The sequence below is a fragment of the Elephas maximus genome, chromosome 19 (genome assembly GCF_024166365.1).
Source record: "Elephas maximus indicus isolate mEleMax1 chromosome 19, mEleMax1 primary haplotype, whole genome shotgun sequence".
Lineage (NCBI taxonomy): Eukaryota > Metazoa > Chordata > Mammalia > Proboscidea > Elephantidae > Elephas > Elephas maximus.
The window spans coordinates 23294931-23322033 of record NC_064837.1 but is presented as its reverse complement, the minus strand read 5'-3'; the positions used below and the strand labels follow the sequence as shown (position 1 = coordinate 23322033).

General features: G+C 43.9%; 1 protein-coding gene across 1 annotated transcript; it reads right to left on the bottom strand.

Annotated features, from left to right (window-relative positions):
- Positions 1 to 8: 8 nt before the first annotated feature.
- Positions 9 to 25185, bottom strand: SPAG5 (sperm associated antigen 5). The gene is made up of 24 exons (XM_049860871.1): positions 25072 to 25185; positions 24695 to 24820; positions 13531 to 14624; positions 13272 to 13446; positions 9916 to 9990; positions 9574 to 9666; positions 9344 to 9478; positions 8273 to 8392; positions 8063 to 8155; positions 7847 to 7960; positions 7378 to 7471; positions 7089 to 7236; positions 6906 to 7008; positions 6597 to 6730; positions 6250 to 6388; positions 3068 to 3179; positions 2811 to 2897; positions 2426 to 2546; positions 2197 to 2308; positions 1729 to 1809; positions 1418 to 1573; positions 1218 to 1292; positions 1014 to 1094; positions 9 to 781 (listed from the first exon to the last, which is right to left on the bottom strand). The coding sequence occupies exons 1-24, from the start codon at positions 25120 to 25122 to the stop codon at positions 710 to 712; spliced, it is 3591 nt and encodes a 1196-aa protein (XP_049716828.1). The 5' UTR covers positions 25123 to 25185; the 3' UTR covers positions 9 to 709.
- Positions 25186 to 27103: the final 1918 nt, after the last annotated feature.

The following is a 27103-nucleotide window of genomic DNA, read 5'->3' as shown; positions in this document are numbered from 1 at the left end:
CTCAGGACTGGAGTTCGCGGCCAGGCCACGCCCACGGGGGCGGGGCGAAGAGGTGGAGTGACTAGCCTGCCAGGACCTTGGAGACTGTGTTAAGGACGGAGCCCCCCTCCCACCCCGGTGGGGCCCTGGTGGTAGGAAATGGGCTTGCCCTCATTTCTGCCACAATCACTTTTCCCATGTGCCAGGTGCCATGCCGGCTCTTGGGGATAAACCCGGTCCTGTCAAGGAGTAAGTGAACCTGAACCTTTACCACAGATGGGGTAGGTGGGAGTGGCACCAGCAAAGTGCCAGAGGTCAGAGCTGGGAGTAATGACCTAAGCTTTTGGTCCTCACCCCTGATTCACCAGGTCCTAGCCCAGGAGGGTAGGGGAGTTAGGAGAATGAAGCCTTTTCTCTTTCCTCCTGACCCTGAGCCAGGAACAAGCACTCCAGTGCCCAGACTATTGAGGGGCAGGCAGCCATGGCTCTGGGTGCAGCCGGTGGTAGAGAGGATGCATGGAGGGTGCCCTGGCAGGAGGGGCAGCTGCCCCTCTCCTGACCTCATTCCCCCCACTGCCCAAGAAATCATTTAGTGAGCTTAAAGAAATACATTTACACTTTATTTAAATAGTTTCTAAACACAGGTGGCTCTATGCCCACTGGTCCTGGTGTTGGGGAAAGGGGGTGCTGCAGGTAAAAGGGGGTGAAGCAGGTTCCAGCTTTCTGTTACTCAGCTTAGAAATTCCAGCAATTCCTGGAGCTCCTTGCAACCCCTCACCACCTCTGGGATGGACCGCAGAGTCTGGGAAGAGAAACAGAAGAGGCAGCTCAAGGCCACAGGCCCAAGGCCTCCACCACCGGAAAGCACCCACTGAGTTACGAGGGGAGAGAGTGGAGGCCACAGAGAAGCCTGCAACAGCGAGTCAGGCCAAGCTGTCAGCACACGCTAGAACAGGAGCTACCACTCATCAGTAACTCCAAGTGTCAGGCCTTGTAACAAGTACCTTGGTTATATCAAATCCCTCCCTCTTTACCTCATAAATATGCTGTACAATGTCATCTAATTTCTTTAACTCCTTGTCAGAGCGTCGAAGGTTCTCCTCCAGGATGTTTCTCTAGAAAGCAAATAGGTTCCATAAGTTCTACACTTAAATGAACAGCATAGCTTGGTGGGGCAGGGAAAGTATGACAGGCACTTGCTAGTGCCAGTGGGAAATAGCCCTGGCGAGAATTCTTACATGGCTCTGGAACTTGACCCTGAGTTTGGCTTTCTCATCTTTCATCTCCAGGAACATCACCCTCAGCTTGTCCACCTATAAACATGTCCAGATCAGTAGGGCACAGCCTAGGGTCCCTACCAGCTGTGCAGCTCCTATGTTAACTCTACACAGCACTTTGCCCCTTGAGGCATTCCCAGCTTCCTCCAGGTACCAGTCACCTCCTGGGTAAGCCACACTTTCTCTTGGATCCAGTCCGTGGCCATGTGCTGACAGTCAGGGTCCAGCTGGCCCGCCAGGGTCTCCTGGAGCACCTTAGTCTCTGTCTCTGCACGCCGAAGTGAGCGGGTAAGCTGGGCCACCTCCTCTCGAAGGCTCTGGGGATGAGAATGGAGAGAAAGCCAGTAATTCTCAAAGGTCCTCACCATCTTTGTAATCCCATGTGGTGGACCAGGTGATCTAATTCCCATATTCGGGAGCCTGGCTACCACTGATACAGAAGGCACAGGGCCAGGCATCATGATAAACGTACTATGAGCTCGCCACTCTTGTCTATCTGTTCTAGGATCTTCTCGTTTTGCTGCTGTATCACTTCCTGGAGCTCCTTTTCATTCTGTGAGGGAAAGGAAAGTGAAAAGGCACTGAGAGAGAGCTGGCTTCTTTGCAGCCCTTACCAGGAGACAGTACCTGGCCCATGCTCAGCCCAGATGGTACCACGTGATAACACCCCAATTCTTCCCCTAGGGCTAAGTCAGGCAAGGCACATTTGTGTTGAGAGAGTTCTACAGTTCCCGCCTTCTCTCCCCGGTCTGCCTAGGGAGATGGGTCAGCCCATAGCTGATTCCCAAACAGGTGAAATATCTGATCCCAGGAAGGGTAAAACTAGGACAGTGGTTGGAAAATCCCCACTACCCAGATTCCTGGAGAGAAAATGGCTCCCAGTGGGCCAGTAGAGCTGCCCCAGTTCTTTATTGCCCCTTTTCCAAGCCCTCTCCTTCACCTTGTAGCGCAAACACAAGGCCTGGTTCAGCTTTTCTATGTCTGCTTCCTTTGCCTTCTGGGCTTCCTGATGCTGATCTTCCTGGGCCTGCAGCCTGTCCTGCAGATCACAACTAAGGGGAGGAAGAATTCAGCATTACCGCTGTCCTCTCAGGGACTGGCTGGGCCTCTGACATATGGACTTGTCTTGTTTGACCTGCCCTCTCTCACCAAGACTGCATCCCACTCACATTTTTTGATGCAGAGTCCTAACGGCTTCTTCTTTAGACTCTTGCAGCAGGGAACACAGGCTCTCAAGCTCAAGAGTCATAGTACGCATTTCTGCCAGGCTCTTCTCCACATGTGGGGTCTCTAAAAGAGAAAGTTTTAGACAGAGGTAGAGCCCTTCAGCTCTGGAAGAAAGGACTATATAGCCATCATTCCACAACTCTTATCTGTGTCCCCCACCCATAGCATTTGAGTGTCCGGAACATTACAGGTCCCAAAAGGCAGAAATAAAATGAGCCCAAGTAGAATTGAGGTTTTTAGAGCAAAGCACATTTTACTGCTTTAGCCTTTACTCATCACCACCAGATTTTCTAGAAATGAGGTAGGATCCCTGGAGCCCATCCTAACCTGTAGGCTGAAGGGAAACCATGGATACTACTCGGGTGAAAGCACTCTTGTCACTTCCAAGCAAGGGCACAGGAGCTGCCTCTGGCTCTAAAACAAAAATCAATGATGGTAGAAGGCCTTCCTAGTGACCCAGTCAAGGGCCTGCCACAATAGAAACCAGGGAGAGACAGGCAGGTTTGTTGGTGAGCATCTTCAACAGCCGAAGATATCAGGAGCTGGGTCACAATTTCCCACCCCCAAATCCCAGGGCCTTTAACCTTCATCTGCCATTGGTGTCAAGACGCTTCCCAAGAAGGTGGTGTTACTGGGCGGAGGGTGTTCCTGGGCAGGAGCACAAGCTATGTTCATCGGCAGGGGTTCTGGTTCAGCCTAAGGCCAAGGAAAAAAAAATTAGCAGCTGTTCTTCAGGGATAGTGATTTCCTTGAACACACCAGCCATCTCCTCCAGAATGCTGTTCTATTACCTCCCGTCCTTATCTTCAACTTCTCCATTAGCTCCTTTCTCTGAACATGTTTATATTCTTAAGTCTGTTTCACTAAAACAACAATTAAAAAAAACATCTTCCTACTTTAAATCCCCTTTTAGCTGTCTTTTCTCCTTCCCTTTAATTTAAAGGAAAAAAAAAAAAAAGCCTACACGTAATGCCTATAATTCTCACCACCTACTTACCCCTCAGCTCACTACAATCAGCCTTCTGCCCTGCCATTCCACCAAAATTCCTGTCATATGGGTCACCAATGGCATCCTTACTTTCAAATGCAGTGGACATATTTCAGTTCTTATTTTACTTGACCTCTTTAAGATTGATGACCATGTTCTTTTAGAAACTTCCTTTTCTTAATTTCCAAGGCATGATTCTCTCTCCCTCATAGGTATGCCTGCCTTATACCGTTCTGGCTACTTCTTCTGTCTATCCACAGGTCCTGCCTTGACTGCTGGGCTCCCCTGGGTTCCGTCCTTGGCCCTCTTTTCACTCTCCTCCACTCCCTGGGTGGCCTCAGCCAGGGTGCTCCACAAAAACATCCATTTCACTTTCACTTACACATGAATGAGTCCTCAATCTTTTTCTCAACTAGATTCTTTTCCCAAAGCTTAACTGCCTGTAAAAATTCTAGCAGAATGTCCCATCAAAAACAAAAAAACAAACTTGTTGCCATCCAGTTGATTCCAACTCATAGGAACCCTATAGGACAGAGCAGAACTTCCCCAGAGGGTTTCCAAGATTTCTTTACAGAAGGAAACGGCCTCGGCTTTCTCCTGCAGAGCGGCTGGGGGGTTTGAACCACCAACCATTCAGTTAGCAGCTGAGTGCTTAACCATTGGACCACCAGGGCTCCTGTGAATGTTCCATAGTCACCTCAAACTCAGTATGTACAAAGCTGAACTCACCACCTTTCCTGTCCCACTCCACCAAAAATCTGTTCCTCTTCTTGTATTTACTATCCTAGAGCAGGGGCCAGCAAATTGCAGCCTGCAGATAAAATCTAATTTGCCACCTGTGTTTTTTTTTTGGGGGGGGGTGTTGTAAATAAAGCTTTTTTGGAACACAGCCATGCCCACTCATTTACATATCATCTATGGCATGGTATGGCTGCTCTTGAGCTATAAAGGCAGAGCTAATTAATTGAGACAGAGACCATATAGCCTGCAAAGCTGAAAATATTTACTATATGGCCCTTTATGAGAAAAGTTTGCTGACCCCAATTCTAGAGGAGTATCCCCATCTTTCCAGCAATGTAGGGCAATATTAACTCCTCTGCCTTACTCCAAATCAAATTGGTCACCAGGTTCTATTACTTCTACCTCCTAAATATATATTGAATCCATCTAACTCTTCCCCTCCTCTACTCCCTCTATAATTGCCATTAGTTCTAGCCTTTATCACTTTTACAACTGTTCTTCCCTCTTCCGTTATTATTCCTTTAAATCTCAATCTCCATATTCTCAGAGTTCTTTCCTAAATGTTCCTCTGATTAAATTGCTCACCCAATTAAAATCCTTCAGTGACTTCCTATAGCCACTCTAGCATGAATTACAAGACCCTTCAAAATCTGGCCTCCTGTCTTGCCTCATACAGCTCCTACACTCCGGTTATAAAGGGCTACTTCCCATTCAGGAGCCCTATTGGTTAAGCACTCGGCTGTTAACCGAAAGGTTGGTGCTTCAAACCTACCAGTTGCTCTATGGCAGAAAAGATGTGGCAGTCTGCTTCCATAGAGATTGAGAGCCTTGGAAACCCTGTGGGGCAGTTCTACTCTGTCCTGTAGGCTCGCTATGAGACAGAATCAACTTGACGGCAATGCGTTGTTTTTTTTTTTTACTTCCCATTCTTCAAACTTGCCACATTCCATGTGAGCGGAGCCTAGCCTTGTTCACCCTGTAGTCCCAGCACTTAACCCAGGTCTTGCAACAAAGTAGACAGTACAAAAAGGGTACACATAGTGCCTCTATGACTTTCATACACCACTCCCTGGTGGGCCTCCCTATATGCCCACCTCAACTCTGCCAACTTGTACTTAACCTCAAAACCCTGCCCAAGGGTCAGCTGCTTTGAGAAGACATCCTAACTCTCAAAGGTAGAACTGATACTCCTTTCTCTGTGTTCCCAGTGACCCATGCAGACCTCTATCATGATCACAATTCAAGATGACAAGTTTACATCTGTCTGTCTTCCCTGCTACACTGTCAATTCTTTGGCATTTCCTGTGCTCAGCACTTAAGTAGGGAAAAAGTGCAGACCATAAGCATGCCATATTTCAGATTTCCTAGTTGTACCTTTAACTATTAAATAAGCAAATTAACTCTATCCTGTAAGATATCAACCGTTTATTGTTTAGCATACACTGTTTTTTTATACACTGTCGGGGAGTCAAAGCTGCAAGGCTAAATTTCTATTTTCTTTAAACATAGTCTAGTTGATTCTAAGGAAAATTAATTCCAAAAATAAAATTCCAAGGAAAATTACTACAAGTACAAAAGGAGAATAAGTTTGTAAGGAATATGGCAAAAGAAGAGATCAGAGTCCCCACGCTTCCGCTCCAAAGCAAGTGCTCCAGAGTACTTCCTGCCTTTATTGTCACACCCCAAGCCTTGGCAGGGGCTCAGCTGCTCTCACAGAAGAAGGTGAACTAGAGAGGATTTTAATAGGAAAGAAAAAGGTATTTCCAGTTTAAAGATAGAGGAGAACGGATGTAGTAACAGCTTGGGTCTGGGTGTGAATGAAGATGAGATGTGTGTTGCGTATAGACTGTCTGGTTGGAGTAAAGGGTTCATAATAAGGAAGGAGGAGACAGACGAAGAAAGTCTTGAGTGACAGGCTGAAGAGGTCTGTAGGCCACTGAAGGTCACAGAGAGGGAATAAGAATAGTGTTTTAGGAAGGCCATTCTATACAATGAAGGTACAACGGGAAGGGAAGAGAAGGAATCCCAGAAATCTACCTTCTCCTTTAGCTTTTTCTGTAGGAAGAGGGCCAGGCTCTGTAGTTGCTCAGTCAGCACCCCTAGCTCGTGGGAATACTGGCGTGTCTTCTCCAGGTCTCGCCTCTGGCTCTCTGCTACAATGCTAGCCAGTTTAGCCCTGAAACAAGAAAGAGGGAAGATAGCCAGGGACCAAGTTCCCTTCTCTGAATGCCTCTCCCAAATCCCCACACAGAGCACCATTCAGAGAGATAAACAAAAGGCTCTTGGGCTCTGTCGTCGCAATTCCCTTCTTGGAGACTTTGGCATTTAGAATGTTCCTGGGAAAGATATGTGCTGAGAAGGAAGCACAGAAAGGTAGATCTTACTTCAGGTTCTCAACAGTGTCCTTGAGGTCCTCACACTGTAGGCTGCGCTCCCGGAGCACTTCCAGCGTGGTTTTCAACTGACTCTCAACCTGGCCCAGCTCCAGGTGAGCAACCTGATTCTCTTGGTCTGCAAACTGGGAAGACAGGAGAGGGAAGGGAAGGAACAAGAGAAGAAAGGGGCAAAAACTGGTCCAAGTGGGGAATTTTAGAGCCCCAAGGACAGAGGCTTTTTCTAGTCCACAGTCTCAAATCTCACTCAATACCACTCCTGAAGTCAACCAGCTCCCTTGCCCCAACCATATACCTTACCTCCAGGGTCTCCTTCAGGTCCTGGACCTCCTTGCTCAGGACAGCCTGTTGCTGCTGCAGCTCTGCCTGTGTTTGTTTTAGTGCCATCTCTTCTTTTTCCCATCTGCCAGAGACTTTCTATCAGATCCCATTTGGTTCTACATCCTGAGCGCCCCCTGCCACCATAACCTGATAGGAACTCACCGAGCAGCCTGCTCCTCGCTGCTCTGGGTGAGCTGGCAGAGCAAGTCATCCTTCGTGGCCAGGTCCTGGGTACAGTGGGCATGCTGACCCTGTAGCTCTTTTAGCTGGCTCTCCTTGCTAGCCAGAATCTGCACCTGAGCCTGGAGATCTAGGCCAAAAGTTCCTAATGACACTGTGAGGTTGCCAGGCCAGAACCTTCCCACAGTTCTCCTCCAAAGGAAGTGTTCCAGAGCACTTCCTTGCTCTACTGCCACACCCCAACCTTAGCAGGGCTTACACACACACTCACCTGCTGCTAGACAGATGTTTTCCAACTCCAGTTGTTCTATTTGGCCTTTACAGTCCTCTAAATGAGTAGAGACTTGTTCCAGCTCCCTGGAAACCTAGGAGGAAAAAACAGTTTTCCTCACACAGTTCCTCCTGAATCAAGAGTCCCAGGATTCAGTGCAGCTTCTCTTTCTGGACAATACAGCAAACCACTTTGCCCCTGGGCAGCAACATCAGAGCAAATAAGGCTGAGCCTCAGAAAAAAAGTAGGCAGGAGAAAAGTTGTTGAAGTAAAGAAGGCACAGAAGGGCAAAGAAAACAACTAGGCCCATGTCCATCTTACAGGGAAAGGATCTGGCTGGTCTCCAAACCTACAGAGTGAAAAGAAAAAGGGTTTAAGGCAAGAGGCAAATGATAGTACTCATTAGAAAGGCCTTCTGCAACCAGAAGGAGGAAACCAGGCCTAAGCAGACCCCACTCCTGGTTTGTACCTTCTGCTTTTCCTCAATTGCAGCATCACGTTCCTGCAGGGCCTCCTTGCTCTTGGCTGCAAGTTTCTCCATGAGTTGTCGAGACTGACTCAGCAAAGCTGTCCATGTTACATACTACCGGGGGAAGCAAGCAGGTCAGTAGAGCACACTTGTGCCAGGGCTCCTAACAGAGCTGGCTGTGAGTAAGGGAGTGGTATGATGGCCCCAAATACTCACATCTAGCTGCATGGATATCCAGTCCTGTTGCAAAGTAGAGGTAAGACTCACTGTCTGCTGAGCCAGCTCTTCTTGCTCTGCATGAAGCCGTACCTACAGGAGAAGGATTGCTATGGAAGAACTGCCACCAGATACAACATTGTGGGAGTATGGGACCATCCTCCTGGTGTGTCAGTGTGGACTCCAGGAAAGAGAATGCCCTCAAATTACCAGCTGGGCCTGGGCCTCATTCAGCAGAACTCTGAACTCCCGCATGGATGCCAGGTCCTGTTCCAGCTGGCTGATTCGCTGGCTGGCATGTGCACAGAAAGCCTCTAGCACAGTCTCTGTCTGTTTAGGGAAGAGGTTACAAGGACAGAGTTGGCAAGGGAGAGAAACAGCACAAAAAGCCGTAACTACCCACCACTCTGATAGTTCAGTTCTTTATTTCCGTCCCCAGGGCAGGCAGTTCTGAAGCTACCCATCTGTGTCTTAAGTGAATTTGTGTTCCCAAAGGAACCTGCCACAAAGTGGAGACCTTGAGTACCAAAAACACTGAAAGCCCACTGCCGTTGAGTCAATTCTGACTCATAACACACTGGAAAGAGCACTGCTCACATCCAGGAACAAAAGCCTAGTACCTGTAGTACTACAGACAACAGAATACCACTCAACTGTAAAAAGGCCTGAAATTCTGATACATGCTACCACATGGAGGAACCTTGAAAACAATGTGCTAAGTGAAAGAATCAGGCACAAAAGGACAAATACTATATGAGTCCACTTATATTAGGTATCTAAAAAAAAAAAAACCAAGCCAAACCCATTGCCGTCAAGTCAATTCCGACTCACAGCAACCCTATAGGACAGAGTAGAACTGCCCCATAGGGTTTCCAAGGAGCAGCTGGTAGATTCAAACTGCCAACTTTTGGTTAGCAGACAAGCTCTGAAGCACTGCACTACCAGGACTCCATTAGGAATCTAGAGTAGGCAAATTCAGAGAGACGGAAAGTAGATTAGTGGTTACCAATCTGGGGGCGAGGATAATGGGGAGTTAGTGCTTAACAGGTACAGAGTTTCTGTTTGGCATGATGAAAATATTCTGGAAGTAGATGGTGGTAATGATTACACAACATTGTGAATGTACTTAACACTACTGGATTGTACCAGTAAAATCCTGTTAAAATCCACTTAAAAGTGGTTAAAATGATAAATTTTATGTTATATATATTTTACCACTATAAAAAAAAAAGAAAAATGGCAACAAAATAAAAAAAAAAAAAAAAAAGCCTGGCACCTTACCGCATCCTTGCCTCTGAGGGCCATTTCCTCTTTTTGCCTTGCCTCCTCCCTCTCTGCTTTGAGGCTCTGGACCTTTGCCTTCGATTTCTTCAACACATCACAACAGCAGGAGACCAAGGCTTCTACACGCTGAGACTACAAGATAACAATCCAATGCTGTGTCTGTTTTTTTTTTTTTTTTGGCTTTCAGTCCCACCAGGAGCCTCTACCCTCATCTTCACACTGCTTACCTCCTGACTTACAGTAGTTTTATCTTCTTCTAAGTGCAACATGGACAGGTGGAGCAAGGAGGTCACATCTTTAGAGACCAACACCCATGATTGCTGTAGAGGGAAAGATGACTAGACTAGATCAAATAAAACCACTAAGCAGGAAGCAAGCGGGAATACAGGGGAAGAAAGTCAGTGACTCTACTTTCAAGCTCCCAGTAGGGAGGAGATATCCATTAACAAGGTTTGGAAGCCTCCTTTCACTATCATGGTTGAGTTCCACCATCTGCTCACCACCCAGGATCCTCCATTCTTGATCTTCACAGGAGACTCAGTGGTGGTGTAAGGCCAGTCAACACTTACCATGACATTCCTGGCCTGCTGCAGAGCCCGTCCAATCTCTTGGCAGTTCTGAAGTTGCTGAGGTTTCTTAGTTATCTAGCCAGAGAAGCAGATTTGTTCTCTTTGAGGAGGCAACATGCACCACCAGCACTTCATCCTCCCTTCCTCCCACCTCCTGAACTACAGGGGACTTTCCTATTAAATACAGGAGCAAGGCTCAGGCTAGATGAGCCAACTCAGGAAAAAATCTGGAGTAGGTAAAAAACTTCTTCTTTTAAATAATCATGATTATTTTGATTTTTCTAATCATAAAGATAATACATGTTCATTGCAAAATTTGGAAAATACAGGAGTGCATAAAAAAAGCAATAGAAATCATTAATAATTTCATCACCTAAAGCAGTGATTCTTAACCCAAAGCATAGCATGCACCCCAGAGACTCAGATATACCTGCCCACTAGAGATTTACTACAGAGATTTCCCGTAACTGATGAGTATACTGTTTCTCCGAGGTATCAGGAAAAAAAAACACAAAGTTGTAGACCGCTAATTTAGAAATAAATTAGCATATTCAATAAATTCTAATTTTGGTGTCTTAGATCTCATAAGATACAGTAATGCTTAAGGAAAACCACAATTGAGATAATATATAAATTTGGGGTCCTGCTTTTATTACTTAATTGTATTATATTGATATTATTGTTTAGACCTAAATTTATATTTGCTTACCTCATTGGAATAGCCTGCTTTAGGAGAGCTAGCTAAGTGGCGTACCACCCATTTTTAACTTCTGCTGGCATTTTAACTCACCTCAAATCCTCTTGGAAGTTATTTGAACTCTGATTTCCTTTCTTCAAAAACCATGAATTTATGTTAAACTTATTTTTCCGTGATATTAAAAACTCTTCATAAATATACTTTTTCATGACTATAAAATATTCTATCTTACAGATGGCTCATCGTTTTTTATTTCTTTTCTCATTATTTAAAAAAGCAAAAGCATAACATGTTACCATCTTTTTGCAGTAAAGTTAACCTTCTCAAGTATTAGTTATTCGTATTTTCTTATTCTTTATGTGTTCATGATCTTGGGCCAGATAAAAACAGTGTGCCACACAGAGTGGACAAGTATGATCTCAAAGTCAGCGGAGCCCTGGAAAGACTTTAAAGTTCTGAGAAAAAGCGGAGAGCCTTCATCAGTGCTTAAAGGCAGCCATCGTCTGGGAAACGGCGCCTGCTGAAGCAGCAGTGCTGAGTCACGATGCTGCAGCAGCCTGGATTTAAGGAGGCAGAATCATAGCTCCCTCAGATCTCTTGGTGTTCATTTCTCTGAGAGCCCCTATCACTCCCTTCCCCAGTAAAGCAGTCATCACTCCCTGCCTCATCGTGCAGTAAGGCACACAGTACCCCATGAGCACTGGACAGGGCCCACATAGTGTTCAGAGCTGGGCATTCAGGCGGGTGATGAGATTAGGGTGACAAAGCAGCCAAATGCAAGGACATGGCGCAGTGATGGGGAATGGCTGAAGGTGACGTCATTTACCCCCTTTGGTTCTGTTCCAGTGGCCTCCAAAGGGATCTGACAAGCTTCAGCCAAAGAGGGTACAAGGCAGTTTCAGGGATAGGGAACAAGGTCAAGGACAAGGGGGAAGGATACAAAAATAAGGAAACACGGGAGAGAAACTGAGCAGCTAGAGAAATGAGGAGTCTGTGGATTCCAAGATTTCTGGCAAGAGGTAAAGTCATTACTTTGAGAATACTGTTAACCCAAAAGAGATCCTTGGCAACTTGGGCGCATCTCATCCTTAGCAGCAGCCGCCTATTACCTAAATAGCCTCAACACTGAGGCTCTCGATTCCTTCTGCTGATACCATTCCCTTCTTTTCTAGGCCTGCGTTGTCACAGCTAGAGTCCTCTAAAATAATGGCCTTTAAACTTTTTTCCTCTTACATCCTTACCATAATTTTGAGAGACTAAACACCTTCAAGTTTAAATCACTGCAGATAATGTAATTCCCAGTATATTATAAATATCAACAGTTTGAAATAAAAATTTTAAATCACTCTTATTTATATCCAATGGCATAAATACCACATACACCAAAATGATTTGATACCTTCAAAAAAAAAAAAGAACAAGTTCTTCTTTAATAGTCAAAAATTTTATACCAATCCTTTTTCTCTTTCAACCTGTATTTTTATTCCTCATAGATTTTTATCCTAATGTAATACATTCTTATACTTTCAATTCTTTGATTAACCACCCTATCATACATCTCTGCAACAACAAATGTATATATAAATTTAAATTTAAATTTATTTGGATGGAAAAATATTTTCATCAATTGTATATTAACCCTTGTAATAATATTAAAATTTTTAGTAAAATCATAAGCATGCCCAATGATATATTTGGGGGAATCATCTGTTAACAAAATGGATGGAGCTTCTCTCCCTTCGATAGTTCATATGTCCAGGGACTACTATAATTCCTAGAATAAGACAAGGTTTATTGCACTTCAGGTCAAGCAACAATTCTATGCCTATTTTTCATTCTTACAGATATAAGTATTGAGAAATCTTGTTCACATATAATCATGGGAATAAGCAGGAATGGAAGAAGGGAAAGCAGGCATGTGATTCAATTCTAGAAACTCCTTTGGAGGTATATGCCAAAAATCACATTGTGAACTATCATCAAAAATTTTTAACAATCCACTGACATAAAGTCTTCTTTCAACTATGTTGAAAACATGCAAAAAAGATGTTATATAACTATTTGCTTTGTCAACATGTGCATGAATTGCATGTTTCCTATTGTTCTTTGACTGGTATCCCAAGGCAATTGTAAGGTTCAGGACAGGTGGTAAGTATGCTGTCCTTTAGTAAAGTGGGAAAGGGCAATTGAGAATGGAGAAGTAGAAGAGAAGAAATTTAGCAAAGAGTAAATTTGGAAGATGAAGATCTAGAAACTGATTCCTTTAAAACTTTCCTGGAATGGTTGTACTACTTGAAGAATGTAATCAATGTCACTAAATTGTACATAGAGAAATTGTTGAATTGGTATATGTTCTGCTGTGTATATTCTCAACAACAAAATAAATTATTAAAAAAAAAAAGTTTCCTTGCCTGTATTCCCCTTGGAAAGTCTTGACGCCCCCCAGTGGTGTAGTGAGCACCTACAGTGGCGTAGTGAGCACCTACAGTGGTGTAGTGAGTACCTACAGCTGTAAGGGATTTTCCAGCTCCTTAGCTTCTACATACAATCTCTTCTAAGAAGGAGCCTAGAGTAAGAGTCCCCTTTACCCTCTGGCAGCTTACACTCTAAGAGAGAGGTACCACTGGGATTCTCTAAGCTTCGGGAGGAACCTTCTTACCCCACTAGGGGAGTCATTAGTCTGTGTGCTGCTGTCCTGAGCTCCTGGGTGAGGGACAGCCAGCTGACTCTTCCATTCCTGCAGCTGGCGAGAGAGAATCTCCAAAATGACAAGAGAGCTCAGCAGGTTCTCTTCCAGGTCATGTCGAGACAAAGCAGTCAGATCTGGAGGACGGCTGCAGCAGGAAGAAAAGAACGTGAGGGTGTGACAGGTTTAAAGCAACAGACCCCAGGAGGCACAAAGATTTCAGGACACTTACCCCCACAGGAGATGCTCTGTCTCAGAAGTACTGTCCTTAGAGCCCACCAGGCCTTTCTGGGATGTGTTTGTACTCTTTTCCTGTACCGCTGGGGGAGTAAACCAAGTTCCCACCGAGCAAGCAGAGAAGGGGGAAGTGCCAATCGCAGCATCTCTAAGCACAGAAGGGAGTGATAAGCTCTGGCGGAGATTTTCCAGCATGACTGAGGTATTTACACCTTTTTCCAACCAAGCCAGTGGGGACATCCAGGGCCCTGTGTCAGACACGAGAATCATACCAGCATCTTCTACTGCTGGGCCTGGAGCTGCCTGGGATTCCATTTCTACTGGATTTGATATCAGGCATGGGGACAGAATATCTTCCATAGCTGAGACAAGCACTTGATCTTCCAATTCAACCTCCTCAGGGAGAGTTGGAAAGCTCATTTCTCCTTCCTCTACAGCTCTGTGCTCTCCAGTTTCTTCCCCTGGGTCCACATGATTGACAGGGAAATCTGCTTCCAAATCAGTTGAAGGAGAAAGCCAGAGCGTGAAGGAGGGCAAGGGGGTATTACTTTCAGAAGGAACTAAGTTCTCAGGCACAGCCTCGGTGCCACTGTCTCTCAGGCTTTCCTTGGGACCGTACAGTTGCTGCTCAGGACAGGGATTTGGTGGAGACTTCAAAAGACTGCACGGAGAATACTGAAATGAAGGTTTTTCAGGCACAGTAGCAAAAACTTCTGAAAAGCTATCTTCTGTGCAGGGTGCCACCCCCTCTTTCACCAGATCTCCTGGCCTCGAAGGCTCACCTAGACAGATGCTGTTTGTCTCTTCCATGGCATCTAAAGGGGCTTCTTCAAGTGTAATGTCTTGCTGCTGCCCCACTGGAGAAGGTACAAGGACCATGGTTTTAACCAGATAGTTGTCCAGCGGGTCTACTGCTTCCTCAGATGTTTTGGGAGTAGAGTTGGTTTTGGGCAACTGAGCTTGGAGCTGCTCATCTGATTCATGCTGACAAGCTTCCAGCCACTTTGAGGGAGAGCTGAATAGTTCTGAAGGGGAGTCTGTTCTCTTGGTACTGATAAAATCCAATGGAGATGAGTTGTTGCTGCTTTTCTGCAAAAGGAAACACAAGTAGTTGACTAAGGCAGTCAACTTGAGTTCCCAACATACAATTATGGATGCAGGATAATGACACCGTCCAACTTCAAAAAAGGTATGCATTCTCATTTTTTCTGTTTAGGTAAGAATTTAGCTAGTCCTTGCTGCTTACTACAGAGACCCAACAGGAAGGGAAGAAAAGCTGGTAAACCATTTTGGGCACTTCTAAGGGAACCAGCCTACAGCATAAACAAGACTGAGATAATCTGTCCATATCATAGGGAGATGGTAGCTTGAATGTGTTCCAGCTCTCCTCCATTCCTAACTCAAACCCACTTTAGGGGAACAGCGGGGAGGGATCTGTAGGATGTGAGTGAAGGCTCAAGCTCTGCCAGAATCTAGAGCTGGTACAAAATTTTCTTATGGAACAAATAAGAATTTGGCGACCAGAGTCACAGAACTCTGGGACAATGATTGGAATGTGGTAGATCCTAGACAGCACTTGGCCTACAGAGATCCATGGACCCCAGGGAGAAAGGGTACCATCAGCCTATGCCAGGGACCTAGTCTCCCTTGCCCCCAAGAGCTGAGGGCATTCTGAACGCGTGGGTTAAATCTATTAAACCCTTGGGACTTGAAGAGCTCTAGTCTTTATAGCAGAGGAGACTGAAGAATAGAGACTTCCTCCTGGTGTCCTGACAATGGACTAAAAACCTACTTACTGCTGGTTCACAAGGACAGAGACCACTGTACCTTCTACCACTTGCAGGATTGCTGCCACTTAAGGTACTCCACTGGCTGGACCTGAGACTCAACGAGCGAGAAAAGGAAAATATTAATGTATTTAAGTGAGCCCTGGTGGCAAAGTGGTTAAGAGCTCAAGCTGCTAACCAAATGGTCGACAGTTCAAATCCACCAGCTGATCCTTGGAAACCCTATGGGGCAGTTCTACTCTGCCCTACAGGGTCACTATGAGCCAGAATTGTTAAGGCTGACCTATAGGGTCGCTATAAGTCGGAATCAACTCAACGGCAAAGGGTTTAGTTTGGGTTTTGTTTTGTTTTTTAAGTGGATACAGCAGCCAGAGAAAGAACAAATCCTAAGATAGTTAAAAAAGATAGACCCTAACAAAACAGAACTGCTGGAAGACACAGATGGCCATTTGAACCAAAAGAAGGAAAAAATGTGAGTACTTAAGAAGATTCAAATACAACATATACCCCCAAAAAGGCTCTCTGGAAATAATAAACATTAATTTTAATCTGAAAATTTCAGTAAAGTAAATTGAAAGAGGATGGTCAGAGTTGAGACTGGAATCACTAGCCTGAAAGATCAAGTGGAAGAAATATCTTAAAGCAAAGGCAAAAATACAAAGAAATGTACATCTGAGGTAAAAAGCTAAGAGAATTAGATGATAAATCCGGGAAACCTAACATGTGAATAAAAGAAGTTCCAGGAATACAAACAGAAATTGTTGAACTGGAGAATGTTTTGTTGTGTATATTTTATACACAAAAATATTTTATGCCACAAAAAAAAAAAAAAAGCTGTTCCGGAAGAAAAGAGAACAAATACAGATGAGGTACTGATTAAACAAATATTAGGAGAAAGTTTCCCCACGGTCAAGAAAGACCTGAGTCTGCATATTAAAATGGCTCATTCTAAGCAGGAATGACAAGACATGATACATGTCTAGACACATAATGATAAAAATTTCTCAGCTATAAAGAAAACAACTATTTTTGAAGCTTTAGACAGAAAGACCAATTACACACACACACACACACACACACACAAAAACTTACATTAAATTTGAAATTTCTCATTTACAGCTACAGATGAAATTTAAAAACTTAAGGTTGAGCTAAAGAAGCCAGACATAATACATACTGTACAATACCATTTGCATGGCATTTAAAAGCAGACCAAAATTCTGTTTTAAGATAAAAATATAGGTAGTAAAACTATGAAGGAAGGAAGTGATTACTATAATAGTTAGAAAAGTAGTTATCTTTGGGGGAGATGGGTCTGTCATGAGAAGGACTTCTGACACTATCCTATTTATTGACCTAGGTGTTGGGTACTTTGGGTGTGTGCTTTATACTGATTTGTTAAGCTTTTAGGTTTTACATATTTTATTTTAATTTAAAAAATTTTACGTGCTAAAGGAAAGAATAAAGGGATTGACAAAGAGATACCGGGCAAACACAAAGAAAGCAGAGGCAGCAATATTAATATCAGACAACGTAGAGCTTAAGGTTATAGCACTATTATGATAAAAGACAAATTAAAGTCATATTATACAAAAAAAACAGAAATCAGTATGCACTAAACAACCTAGAAGCTAAATGTACATAATAAAGACTACTAGAAATGCAAAAGCTGAACTTCAAAAAAATTTTGCCATGTTTAAAAAGTTTCTATTTATTCCTTTTCAAAAAATTACCTTAAAACACCTCTCTCAAAATTCAACAGAGCTGCGTGGATAGGAAGACTTAACAGTGAAAATGTCTATTCTACCAAAAGCGATCTATACATTTAATGTAATTCCGATCCAAATCACAATGGCATTCTTTAATGAGATGGAGAAACAAATCAACAACTTCATATGCAAAGGAAAGAGGCCCCAGATAAATAAGGCATTACTGAAAAAGAAAAACAAAGTGGGAGGCCTTACTTTACCTGATTTTGGAACCTATTATACCGCCACAGTAGTCAAAACAGCCTTGTACTGGTACAACAACAGATACATGGACCAACGGAACAGAATTGAGAATCCAGACATAAATCCATCCACATATGAGCAGCTGATATTTGACAAAGGCCCCAAAACAGTTAAATGGGGGAAAGACAGTCTTTTTAACAAATGGTGCTGGCATAACTGGACAAATGAAATAAGACCCATACCTCAAGCCATGCACAAACACTTAACTCAAAATGGATCAAAGACCTAAATATAAAATCTAAAACAATAAAGATCATGGAAGAAAAAATAGAGACAACGTTAGGAGCCCTAATACATGGCATAAACAGTATAGAAAACATTATAAAGAATGCAGAAGAAAAACTAGATAACTGGGAGCTCCTAAAAATCAAACGTGTATGCTCATCCAAAGTCTTCACCAAAAGAGTAACAAGACTACCTACAGACTGGGAAAAAGTTTTTAGCTATGACATTTCTGATCACCGCCTGATCTCTAAAATCTACATGATACTGCAAAAACTCAACTGCAAAAAGACAAATAACCCAATTAAAAAATGGGCAAAAGATATGAATAGACACTTCACTAAAGAAGACATTCAGGCAGCTAACAGATACATGAGGAAATGTTCACGATCATTAGCCATTAGAGAAATGCAGATCAAAACTACAATGAGATTTCATCTCACTCCAACAAGGCTGGCATTAATCCAAAAAACACAAAATAATAAATGTTGGAGAGGTTGTGGAGAGATTGGAACACTTATACACTGCTGGTGGGAATGTCAAATGTTACAACCACTTTGGAAATCGATTTGGCGCTTCCTTAAAAAGTTAGAAATAGAACTACCATATGATCCAGCAATGCCACTCCTTGGAATATATCCTAGAGAAATAAGAGCCTTTACACAAACAGATATATGCACTCCCATGTTTATTGCAGCATTGTTTACAATAGCAAAAACGTGGAAGCAACCAAGGTGCCCATCAACGGATGAATGGATAAATAAATGATGGTATATTCACACAATGGAATACTACGCATCGATAAAGAACAGTAAGGAATCTGTGAAACATTTCATAACACGGAGGAACCTGGAAGGCATTATGCTGAGTGAAATTAGTCAGTCGCAAAAGGATAAATATTGTACAAGACCACTATTACAAGAATTTGAGAAATAGTTTAAACTGAGAAGAAAACATTCTTTCGTGGTTACGAGAGGGGGAAGGGAGGGAGGGTGAGAGAGGGGCATTCACTAATTAGATAGTAGATAAGAACTACTTTAGCTGAAGGGAAAGACAGCACACAATACAGGGGAGGTCAGCACAATTGGACTAAACCAAAAGCAAAGAAGTTTCCTGAATAAACTGAATGCTTCGAAGGCCAGAATAGCAGGGGCAGGGATCTGGGGACCATGGTTTCAGGGGACATCTAAGTCAATTGGCATAATAAAATCTATTAAGAAAACACTCTGCATCCCACTTTGAAGAGTGGCGTCTGGGGTCTTAAACGCTAGAAAGCAGCCATCTAAGATGCATCAATTGGTCTCAACACACCTGGATCAAAGGAGAATGAAGAACACCAAGGACACAAGGCGATTATGAGCCCAAGAGACAGAAAGGGACACATGAACCAGCAACTACATCATCCTGAGACCAGAAGAACTAGATGGTGCCCGGCTACAACCAATGATTGCCCTGACAGGGAACACAACAGAGAATCCCTGAGGGAGCAGGAGAGCAGTGGGATGCAGACTCCAAATTCTCATAAGACCAGACTTAATGGTCTGACTGAGACTGGAAGGACCCCTGTGGTCATGGCCCCCAGACCTTCTGTTGGCCCAGGACAGGAACCATTCCTGAAGCCAACTCTTCAGACATGGCTTGGACTGGACAATGGGTTGGAGAGGGATGCTGGTGGGGAGTGAGCTTCTTGGATCAGGTGGACACTTGAGACTATGTTGGCATCTCCTGCCTGGAGGGGAGATGAGAGGGTGGAGGGGATTAGAAGCTGGAGAAACGGACACGAAAGGAGAGAGTGGGCTGTCTCATTAGGGGGAGAGTAATTGGGAGTGTGTAGCAAGGTGTATATGGGTTTTTGTGTGAGAGACTGACTTGATTTGTAAACTTTCACTTAAAGCACAATAAAAATTATCAAAAAAAAAAAATGCAACAGAGTTGGCAGACTAAAAAAACAGGTAAGAACAGAATAATTAACTATCTGTTGATACATATAAATAGAATCCAACACCCTTGGGACATTAAATACTCTTTTGTTCATATGTTCACGGAACACTTAGAAAAATTCATCCTGTATTTGGCCACAAAGAAACAGGTTACAATCTGATCACAATACAAGAAAATTAATTAAAAGGTGACGAAAAAAAAATCTTTAAACACTTGGAAATTAAGAACTACTTCTAGATCATTTTTGTATTAAAGACAAAAATCAAAAGAAAATTATAAACTAGCTAAATGCAGAGAAATGTATATAATGTGATCCTATTCTTAAAATAACTATGCATGTTTACATATTTTTTTATTGTTCTTTAGATGAAGGTTTACAGACCAAATTATTTCTCATTAAACAATTAATACACATATTGTGACATCAGTTGCCAACCCATGACATGTCAATACTCTCCCCTTCTCAACCTTGGGTTCCCTGTTACCGACTTTCCTGTCCCCTCCTGCCTTCCCGTCCTTGATCCTGAGCTGGTGTACCGTTTAGTTATGTTTTATTTTATGGGTCTGTCTAATCTTTGGCTGAAGGGTGAACCTCGGGAGTGACTTCAGTACTCAATTAAAAGGGTATCCAGGGGCCATACTCTCAGGGTTTGCATATTATTAAAAGAACACAAAGAAAAATATGGAAGGATAAATACCAAGTTGTCAAAATGGGTTGGCTACTTGGGAAGAACAGGGAATGTGTGGGAGGGATTGGTTCCAGAGGGCAAAAGGGAGAGGAAAGATGGACTTAAGCAAAAAAAAAAAAAAAAAAAAAGAAGAAAGAAAAAAAGGATTGCACTTGGGTAAAAAAAGTACCTTAATAAAAAAGTATTATAACATAGATGTATGTGCATATAAATATATATATAGCAGCACACACACACAGAACACTTGACTGTGTTCATGAGCAACCTGTACATTGACCAAGAGGCAGTTGTTCAAACAAAGCAAGGGGATATTTTACATGGTTTAAAATAAGGAAAGGCATGTGTCAGGGTTGTATCCTTTCACCATACTTACTCAATCTATATGCTGAGCAAATAATCCAAGAAGCTGGACTATATGAAGAAGAACAGGGCATCAGGATTGGAGGAAGGCTCATTAACAACCTGTGATATGCAGATGACACAACGTTGCTCGCTGAAAGCAAAGAAGACTTGAAGCACTTACTGATGAAGACCAAAGACTACAGCCTTTGATATGGATTACATCTCAACATAAAGAAAACAAAAATCCTCACAACTAGACCAATAAGCAACATCATGATAAATGGAGAAAAGACTGAAGTTGTTAAGGATTTCATTTTACTTGTACCCATAACAACGCCCATGGAAGCAGCAGTCAAGAAATTAAACGATGCATTGCATTGGGCAAATCTGCTGCAAAAGACCTCTTTAAAGTGTTAAAAAGCAAAGATGTCACTTTGAGGACTAAGGTGCACCTGATCCAAGCCACAGTATTTTCAACTGCATCATATGCATGTGAAAGCTGGGTAACGAATAAGGAAGACCAAAGAATTGATGCCTTTGAATTATGGTGTTGGCAAAGAATATTGAATCTACCATGGACTGCCAGAAGGAGGAACATATCTGTCTTGGAAGAAGTATAGCCAAAATACTCCTTAGAAGCAAGGATGCCGAGACTTCATCTCAGGTACTTTAGACATGTTATCGGGAGGGATCAGTCCCTGAAGAAGGACATTATGCTTGACAGAGGGTCAGTGAAAGAGAGGAAGACACTCAACAAGAAGGATTGACACAGTGACTGCAACAACGGGCTCAAGCACAGGAACGATTGTGAGGATGGCACAGGACTATACAGTGCTTCGTTCTGTTGTACATGGGGTTGCTGTGAGTCGGAAGTGACTTAACAGCACCTAACAACAAATGTGTGTGTATACACACACACACACACACATATATATATATATAATAGCAGCACTGTATTTCTGTTATAGTAGCACTAAGAAACTAGACAGAATTTGGTACAAAGAGAAGGGTGCTGCTCTAACAGGTACCTAAAATGTGGAATTGGTTTTGGAGTTGGGTAATCGAGGAGTTTTAAGGTGCCCAAAAGCCTAGATTGCCTCAAAGGAACTGTTGGTAGAATCATGGATATCAAAGGCCATTCTGGCGAGGGCTCAGGAGAAAGTGAGAGAGATACAGAGAAAGTCTCTATTGTCTTGGAGAATACATACGGAGCTATCGACAGAATGTTGCTAGAGATGTGGACATTAATAGTGCTTCTGGTGAGGCTTTAAAAGGAAATGATGCATGTGTGATTGGACAATGGAGAAAGGGTGATGCTTTTTTTGTAGTGGCAAAGAACTTGTCTGAATTATGTTCAAATGTTTGGAGGAAGGTAGAACTTGTGATGAACTGGATTTTGGCTGAAGAGACTTCTAAGCAAGATCATAAGAGTGGTTTCTCCTTGCCACTTACAGTAAAATGCGAGAGGAAAGAGATGGATTTAAAAATGAACTGGTTATTGTGTAAAATGAAAAGAGAATTTAAAGATTCGGAAAACTCTGTTGTACAAACTAAGGACACATGTCCTAGAAATTTCACCAAGGACATGGCTACACAATCTTTTGTTAAAGAAATTAAGCCTCTGACTACCACAACAGAACACCCATCAGCTTAAACTGAAGGGGACAGAGACAGGACAAAACGAAGGAAAGGTGTCTGGCTCTTGAAATTATACAGGCAGGAAATAGCCCAGTGGAGCTACTTGGTTGCAAATATTTGTTGTCCTCCAAAAAAAGAAAAGGACCATCTCTGGAGTGGTTCAGATACAGGCAGAGCTGTTGGAAGAATTATAGAAAGGAGGACTGCCTTGGTTTCAAAGGGTGGAGCTACAGCCTCCTAGGTTTCAAAGAGTCCAGTCTCCACATCTCAGTTCAGGAAGGTGGAGTCACCACTCAGATGGACTAGGAGAATGGGGCTGCCCAAAGCCGAGGGACCAGAGTTGCTGTTCCGGTGGTCCAGGAAGGTGGAGCTAGCTCCAGGATAAGGGGCCTCCACCCAGGATATAGAAAGTGTGGCCAATACCCAAAGTCTGGAGGGCAGGGCCCTTGCCCAAATGATCCCGGAGAACACAGGATTATTTTCAAGCCTTGACAGCTAATGTAATCTGTTCTGCTGGGTTTTGGAGTTGCTTGGTGCCCATGAGCCCTTCTTTCCCTTCAATTTCTCCCATTTGTAAATGGAAATGTCTACCCTGTGTTTGTTCCACTATTGTACTTTAGGAGTAGATAACTTGTATTCTAGGTTTCATAAGTCCACTGAGGAGTTTTACCCCAGATAGAACACACCCAAAGTCTCACCCATACTTGATTTAGATGATCCAGAAGATATGGTTTTGGAGTTGATGCTGGAATAGAATAAGACTTTTGGGATGATGTGATGGGGGAATGTGTTTTGCAAGTGGAAAGGACATGAATTTGTGGGAGGGCAAAGGGTGGAATGTTATGGATTGAACTGTGTCCCCTGAAAATGTGTTATAAATCCTAATCCCTTTATCTGTGGATGTAATCCCATTTGGGAATAGGATTTTCTTTGTCATGTTAATGAGGCCATGTCCAGTGTAGGGCATGTCTTAAACCAATCACTTTTGAGATATAAAAAGAGCACATTAGGCACAGAAGGAAGCACAAATGGAGAAAGATTGATACCATGTAGAGATTACCAAGGAACCAAGGAAGAGAAGCTGAAAGAGATAAGGATTTTCCCCCAGAGCAGACAAAGCGCGAGACTTCCCCTAGAGCCAGCAACCCGAATTCAGACTTTTAGCTTTCCAAACTGAGAAAATAAATTTCTGTTCATTAAAGCCACCCACTTTATACCAGTACTATATTTGTTATAGCAACATTAAGAAACTAAAACATGCAGGTTGTCATCTGCTTTTATATATTCTTCTTCCTTCCTCTAATCTACTGTATTTATACCCCATTTCCTTCCAAAAATAATTCAGACTGCATGAAAAGGATAGACAGATCAAGTTAATGGAATACTGAAATATGAAGTCATGGTCAAAGAAGAAAAAGGAGGCAAATCTTCCAATTTCAGGGATTAACAGTAGCTATGCCTGATTGTGTAGGGGCTAAGAGCTCAGCTGCTAAGCAAAAGGTCAGCAGTTCAAATCTACCAGCCGCTCCTTGTAAACCCTATGGGGCAGTTCTACTCTGTCTTCTAGGGTCTCTGTCTACAAGTCAGAACCAACTCAACGGCACCAAGCAATAACAACAATACCTGATCATCAGATTTGATCCTGAGCTTTCTAGAAACTACAGCAAGAGGGGAAATATGATAAACTACATAGTTCTCATTATCAGAAAGGGAAAAGGGTACTTACACGATTTCTCTGTAAAGACCATCTTCCCAGGCAATGAGTTCTAAATGAAATTTCTGCAAGGAGCCTTATAACCTGTTGACATCAAGTTGATTCTGACTCATAGCTTCCCTATTGGACAAAGCAGAATTGCCCATAAGGTTTCCAAGGCTGTGTAATCTTTACAGAAGCTGACTGCCACATCTTTCTGCCTTAGAGTGGCTGGTGGTTTTGAACTCCAACCTTTCAGTTAGCAGCGGTGCTCTTAACCACTGCACCACCAGGGTTCCTTAGGGATCTTATAAAGGGGTAAATTTCATTCCATGAAAAGTTTTTAAAGTAAGTAAAAAGTAGTTTGTACACGGCTACTTCTCTCAAGACCTTTGACAAAAGCACATCTCACTGAGGGCAATTCTGCAAGGGGCTAAAATCAGGTAGTTCAAGTACTCTAATTTCCCGTGGTATGTAACTTGACCGCAGAACATTTGACTACCTCGAGGAGTAAATGGATATCGTTTCACTGCTGCAGCAGGTCAACTCTCCAGCTTATGTAAGAGGGAGACCACTAACCAGGCTGAAAGTATTTCTCAGTAGTTTGGAAGAGGTGATAAAAACTAACAGCTAAATAGAGGTTTAGGTTCTCAGTGAATTTCCTTTAACCACCCTAGGGCACCTCTCTGTTGGCCTGAATAGCTGTAAATGGATGTCACTGAGGTAGAAAACTTCATTATCGTTATTAATTACGTTCCAACCCGGGACCTGTGTTCCTTTGAGCTCTCGGCCTGGGCAAACAGCCCAAATGCGAAATTGTCCCGGTGACTCTCACCTGTAGCGTCAGCTTGCGCAGTGATGGGGTGAGTGAGGAGTGCACAGGGGGGCCTTTACCAGAGCTGGTGAGGGCACCAGGCTGCAGGTTAAGCTCTCGAAGGGGAGTTCTCATAGCTGGTTTTCCCTGAGAAAGAAAGCAAGTGTGAGAAAGCACGGGTTCTGCCAGCCTAGCTGCCCTCCCTCCCTTAGAAGCCTCAGGCGATGAGAAAGAGTAGGCTCCGTCACCAGTCCCGCTGAAGCGGCAGGACGAACGACTTGCACACGCCCCCCTCCACTCCCAGCCTTGACCCAGCTATCCAGGACACAAGGCTCTGCCAGCGTTCCCGCCCTAGTAGCCCTAGCCCAGTTCTCTCTCTCCGAGACTCTTCTGCTCACCGGCTGCGGCGAAGCCGACGCACTGAGGTCCAGTTTTTTCACCCGCCACATCTTCGGAGCAGAACAGAGGCTGATCACCACCCAGACCCAGGAAAAGACGCCATGTTCACCCGCCGTCTTTATTTGAACTTGCTCCGCGCTTCTCGATTGGCTGCGGCGCCGAAGTGCGTCAGGCGGGCACGTCCGCTCCAGGCTCCAGCCCGGCGGGCGGGTAGGCGGGGCCTCCTGAATTGGTCACGCCCCTTCCAGACCCGGCCCGCCCCCGGGCTCGCGCGCGCTTCCCTCTGGGATCGTCCCTCACCTCCGTGAGCCGGGGCGGCTGGGCCCGCGCCAGCCCCGAGGCCACCTAGTGGCCTCACCTCAGGGAAGGTGCTGTGGGCAGCTGGAGAGTCAAGGAGTCCATCCCTCCTGCTTCTAGTGGACCACCCTCACATCCGGTCAGAAAAGTTGTCTCCATGACCTAGACTTAGCAGGTCTTTCCTCAGGTGTCCCCAGTTACCCCCCCACCTCAATCTTGACGGGAAAGAGCCGGCCGGGGGTGGTCAGGGAGAGGTGAGCGGAGGAGTGTTTTTTATTGAGGCTTGGCCGGTCCGCGCATAGGTCCTGTGTCCGTGATGGCCTGAGAGGTAGTTCTCAACCAGAATGTGGCCCCTCGGCTGTAAAGCCGCTTCAGAATTTCTGGTATTTTCTAGGGACTTACCTCAGGGCCTGCAACAAGTTTACTGGAATAATAACTAACATGTATTGAACATTTAGTATGTGCCTGGCACGGTTCCAAATCCTTTATGTGTATTAACTAATTTAATCCTCAGAAGGACCTATGAAGTCGTTAGCTTTTGTGGCCTTGAGGTACGACCCTCATGCACAACCACACAAAATGCTGCCCCGTCCTGCACCATCCCCATGACCACTGATCATTGCAGATTGGACCGTTGTGACCCATAAGGTTTTCATTGACTGGTTTTCAGTAGATCACCAGGCCTTTCTTCCTTAGCGTGGAAGCACCGCTGAAACCTGTTCAGCATCATAAGCAACAGGAAAGCCTCCACTGACAGATGGTTGGTGGCTACATTGGCTGGTGTCTTGCTCACCTACTGCTGCTATAACAGAAATACCACAAGTGGATGGCTTTAACAAAGACAAGTCTATTCTCTCACAGTCCAGTAGGCTAGAAGTCCGAATTCAGGGCATCAGCTCCAGCGAAAGGCTTTCTCTGTCTGTCGGCTCTGGAGCAAGGTCCTTGGCATCAGTCTTCCCCTGGTCTGGGAGCATCTCAGCGCAGGAACCTCAGGTCCGAAGGACGCACTCTGCTCCCAGCCCTGCTTTCTTGGTGGTATGAGCTCCCCATGTCTCTATACTCACTTCTCTCTTTTATATCTTGAAAGAGATTGGCTTAAGACACTACCTAATCTTGTAGACCTCATCAATATAACTGCCACTAATCCATCTTATTACATCATAGTGATGGAATTTACAACACATAGAGAAATCACATCAGATGATAAAATGGTAGACAATCATACAAGGGAATCATGACCTAGTCAAGTTGACAGATATTTTGGGGGGACACAATTCAATCCATGACAGCTGGGAATCCAACACATGGAAGGTGAGAATTCTGCCACTGACCACCTATGAAGTAGGTACTGTAAATATTCCCATTTTACAGGCAAAGGAACCAAGTCATACAGAGATTAATGTAGTTTGTTCAATGTCCCACAGGTAGCAAATGGCAGAGCCAAGATTCCAACCCACATACCAAATAGGGCATTCTACTGCCTCCTGAATCCCCTCTGTGTGGGAAATTGAAAGTGGAATTGATTTTTGGAAACAGCCTAAAGGTAAATATTCAGAGTTATAGTTTATGATAGAATATCTGTTCCACTCACAGCACTTTATTTACACTCTAGAAGTCTTAATGAACCTGGACAAGACAGTTATCCAGGGAGGAGGAACTATATTATAAACTGCAGGGCCCTTAGGTGATAGGCTTCTGTAGAACTGTGTTGTCCATTAGGGTAGCCAGTAGCCA

What these genes read in the sequence shown, in the direction of transcription:
- SPAG5 (XM_049860871.1), bottom strand. Translation starts at nt 25,122, where the DNA reads ATGTGGCGGGTGAAAAAACTGGACCTCAGTGCGTCGGCTTCGCCGCAG. An exon ending in CTAATGACTCCCCTAGTGGG is followed by an intron (nt 9,991 to 13,271) that starts GTAAGAAGGTTC and finishes TTCTCTGGCTAG; the next exon opens with ATAACTAAGAAACCTCAGCA. An exon ending in GGGTCAAGTTCCAGAGCCAT is followed by an intron (nt 1,095 to 1,217) that starts GTAAGAATTCTC and finishes TTTGCTTTCTAG; the next exon opens with AGAAACATCCTGGAGGAGAA.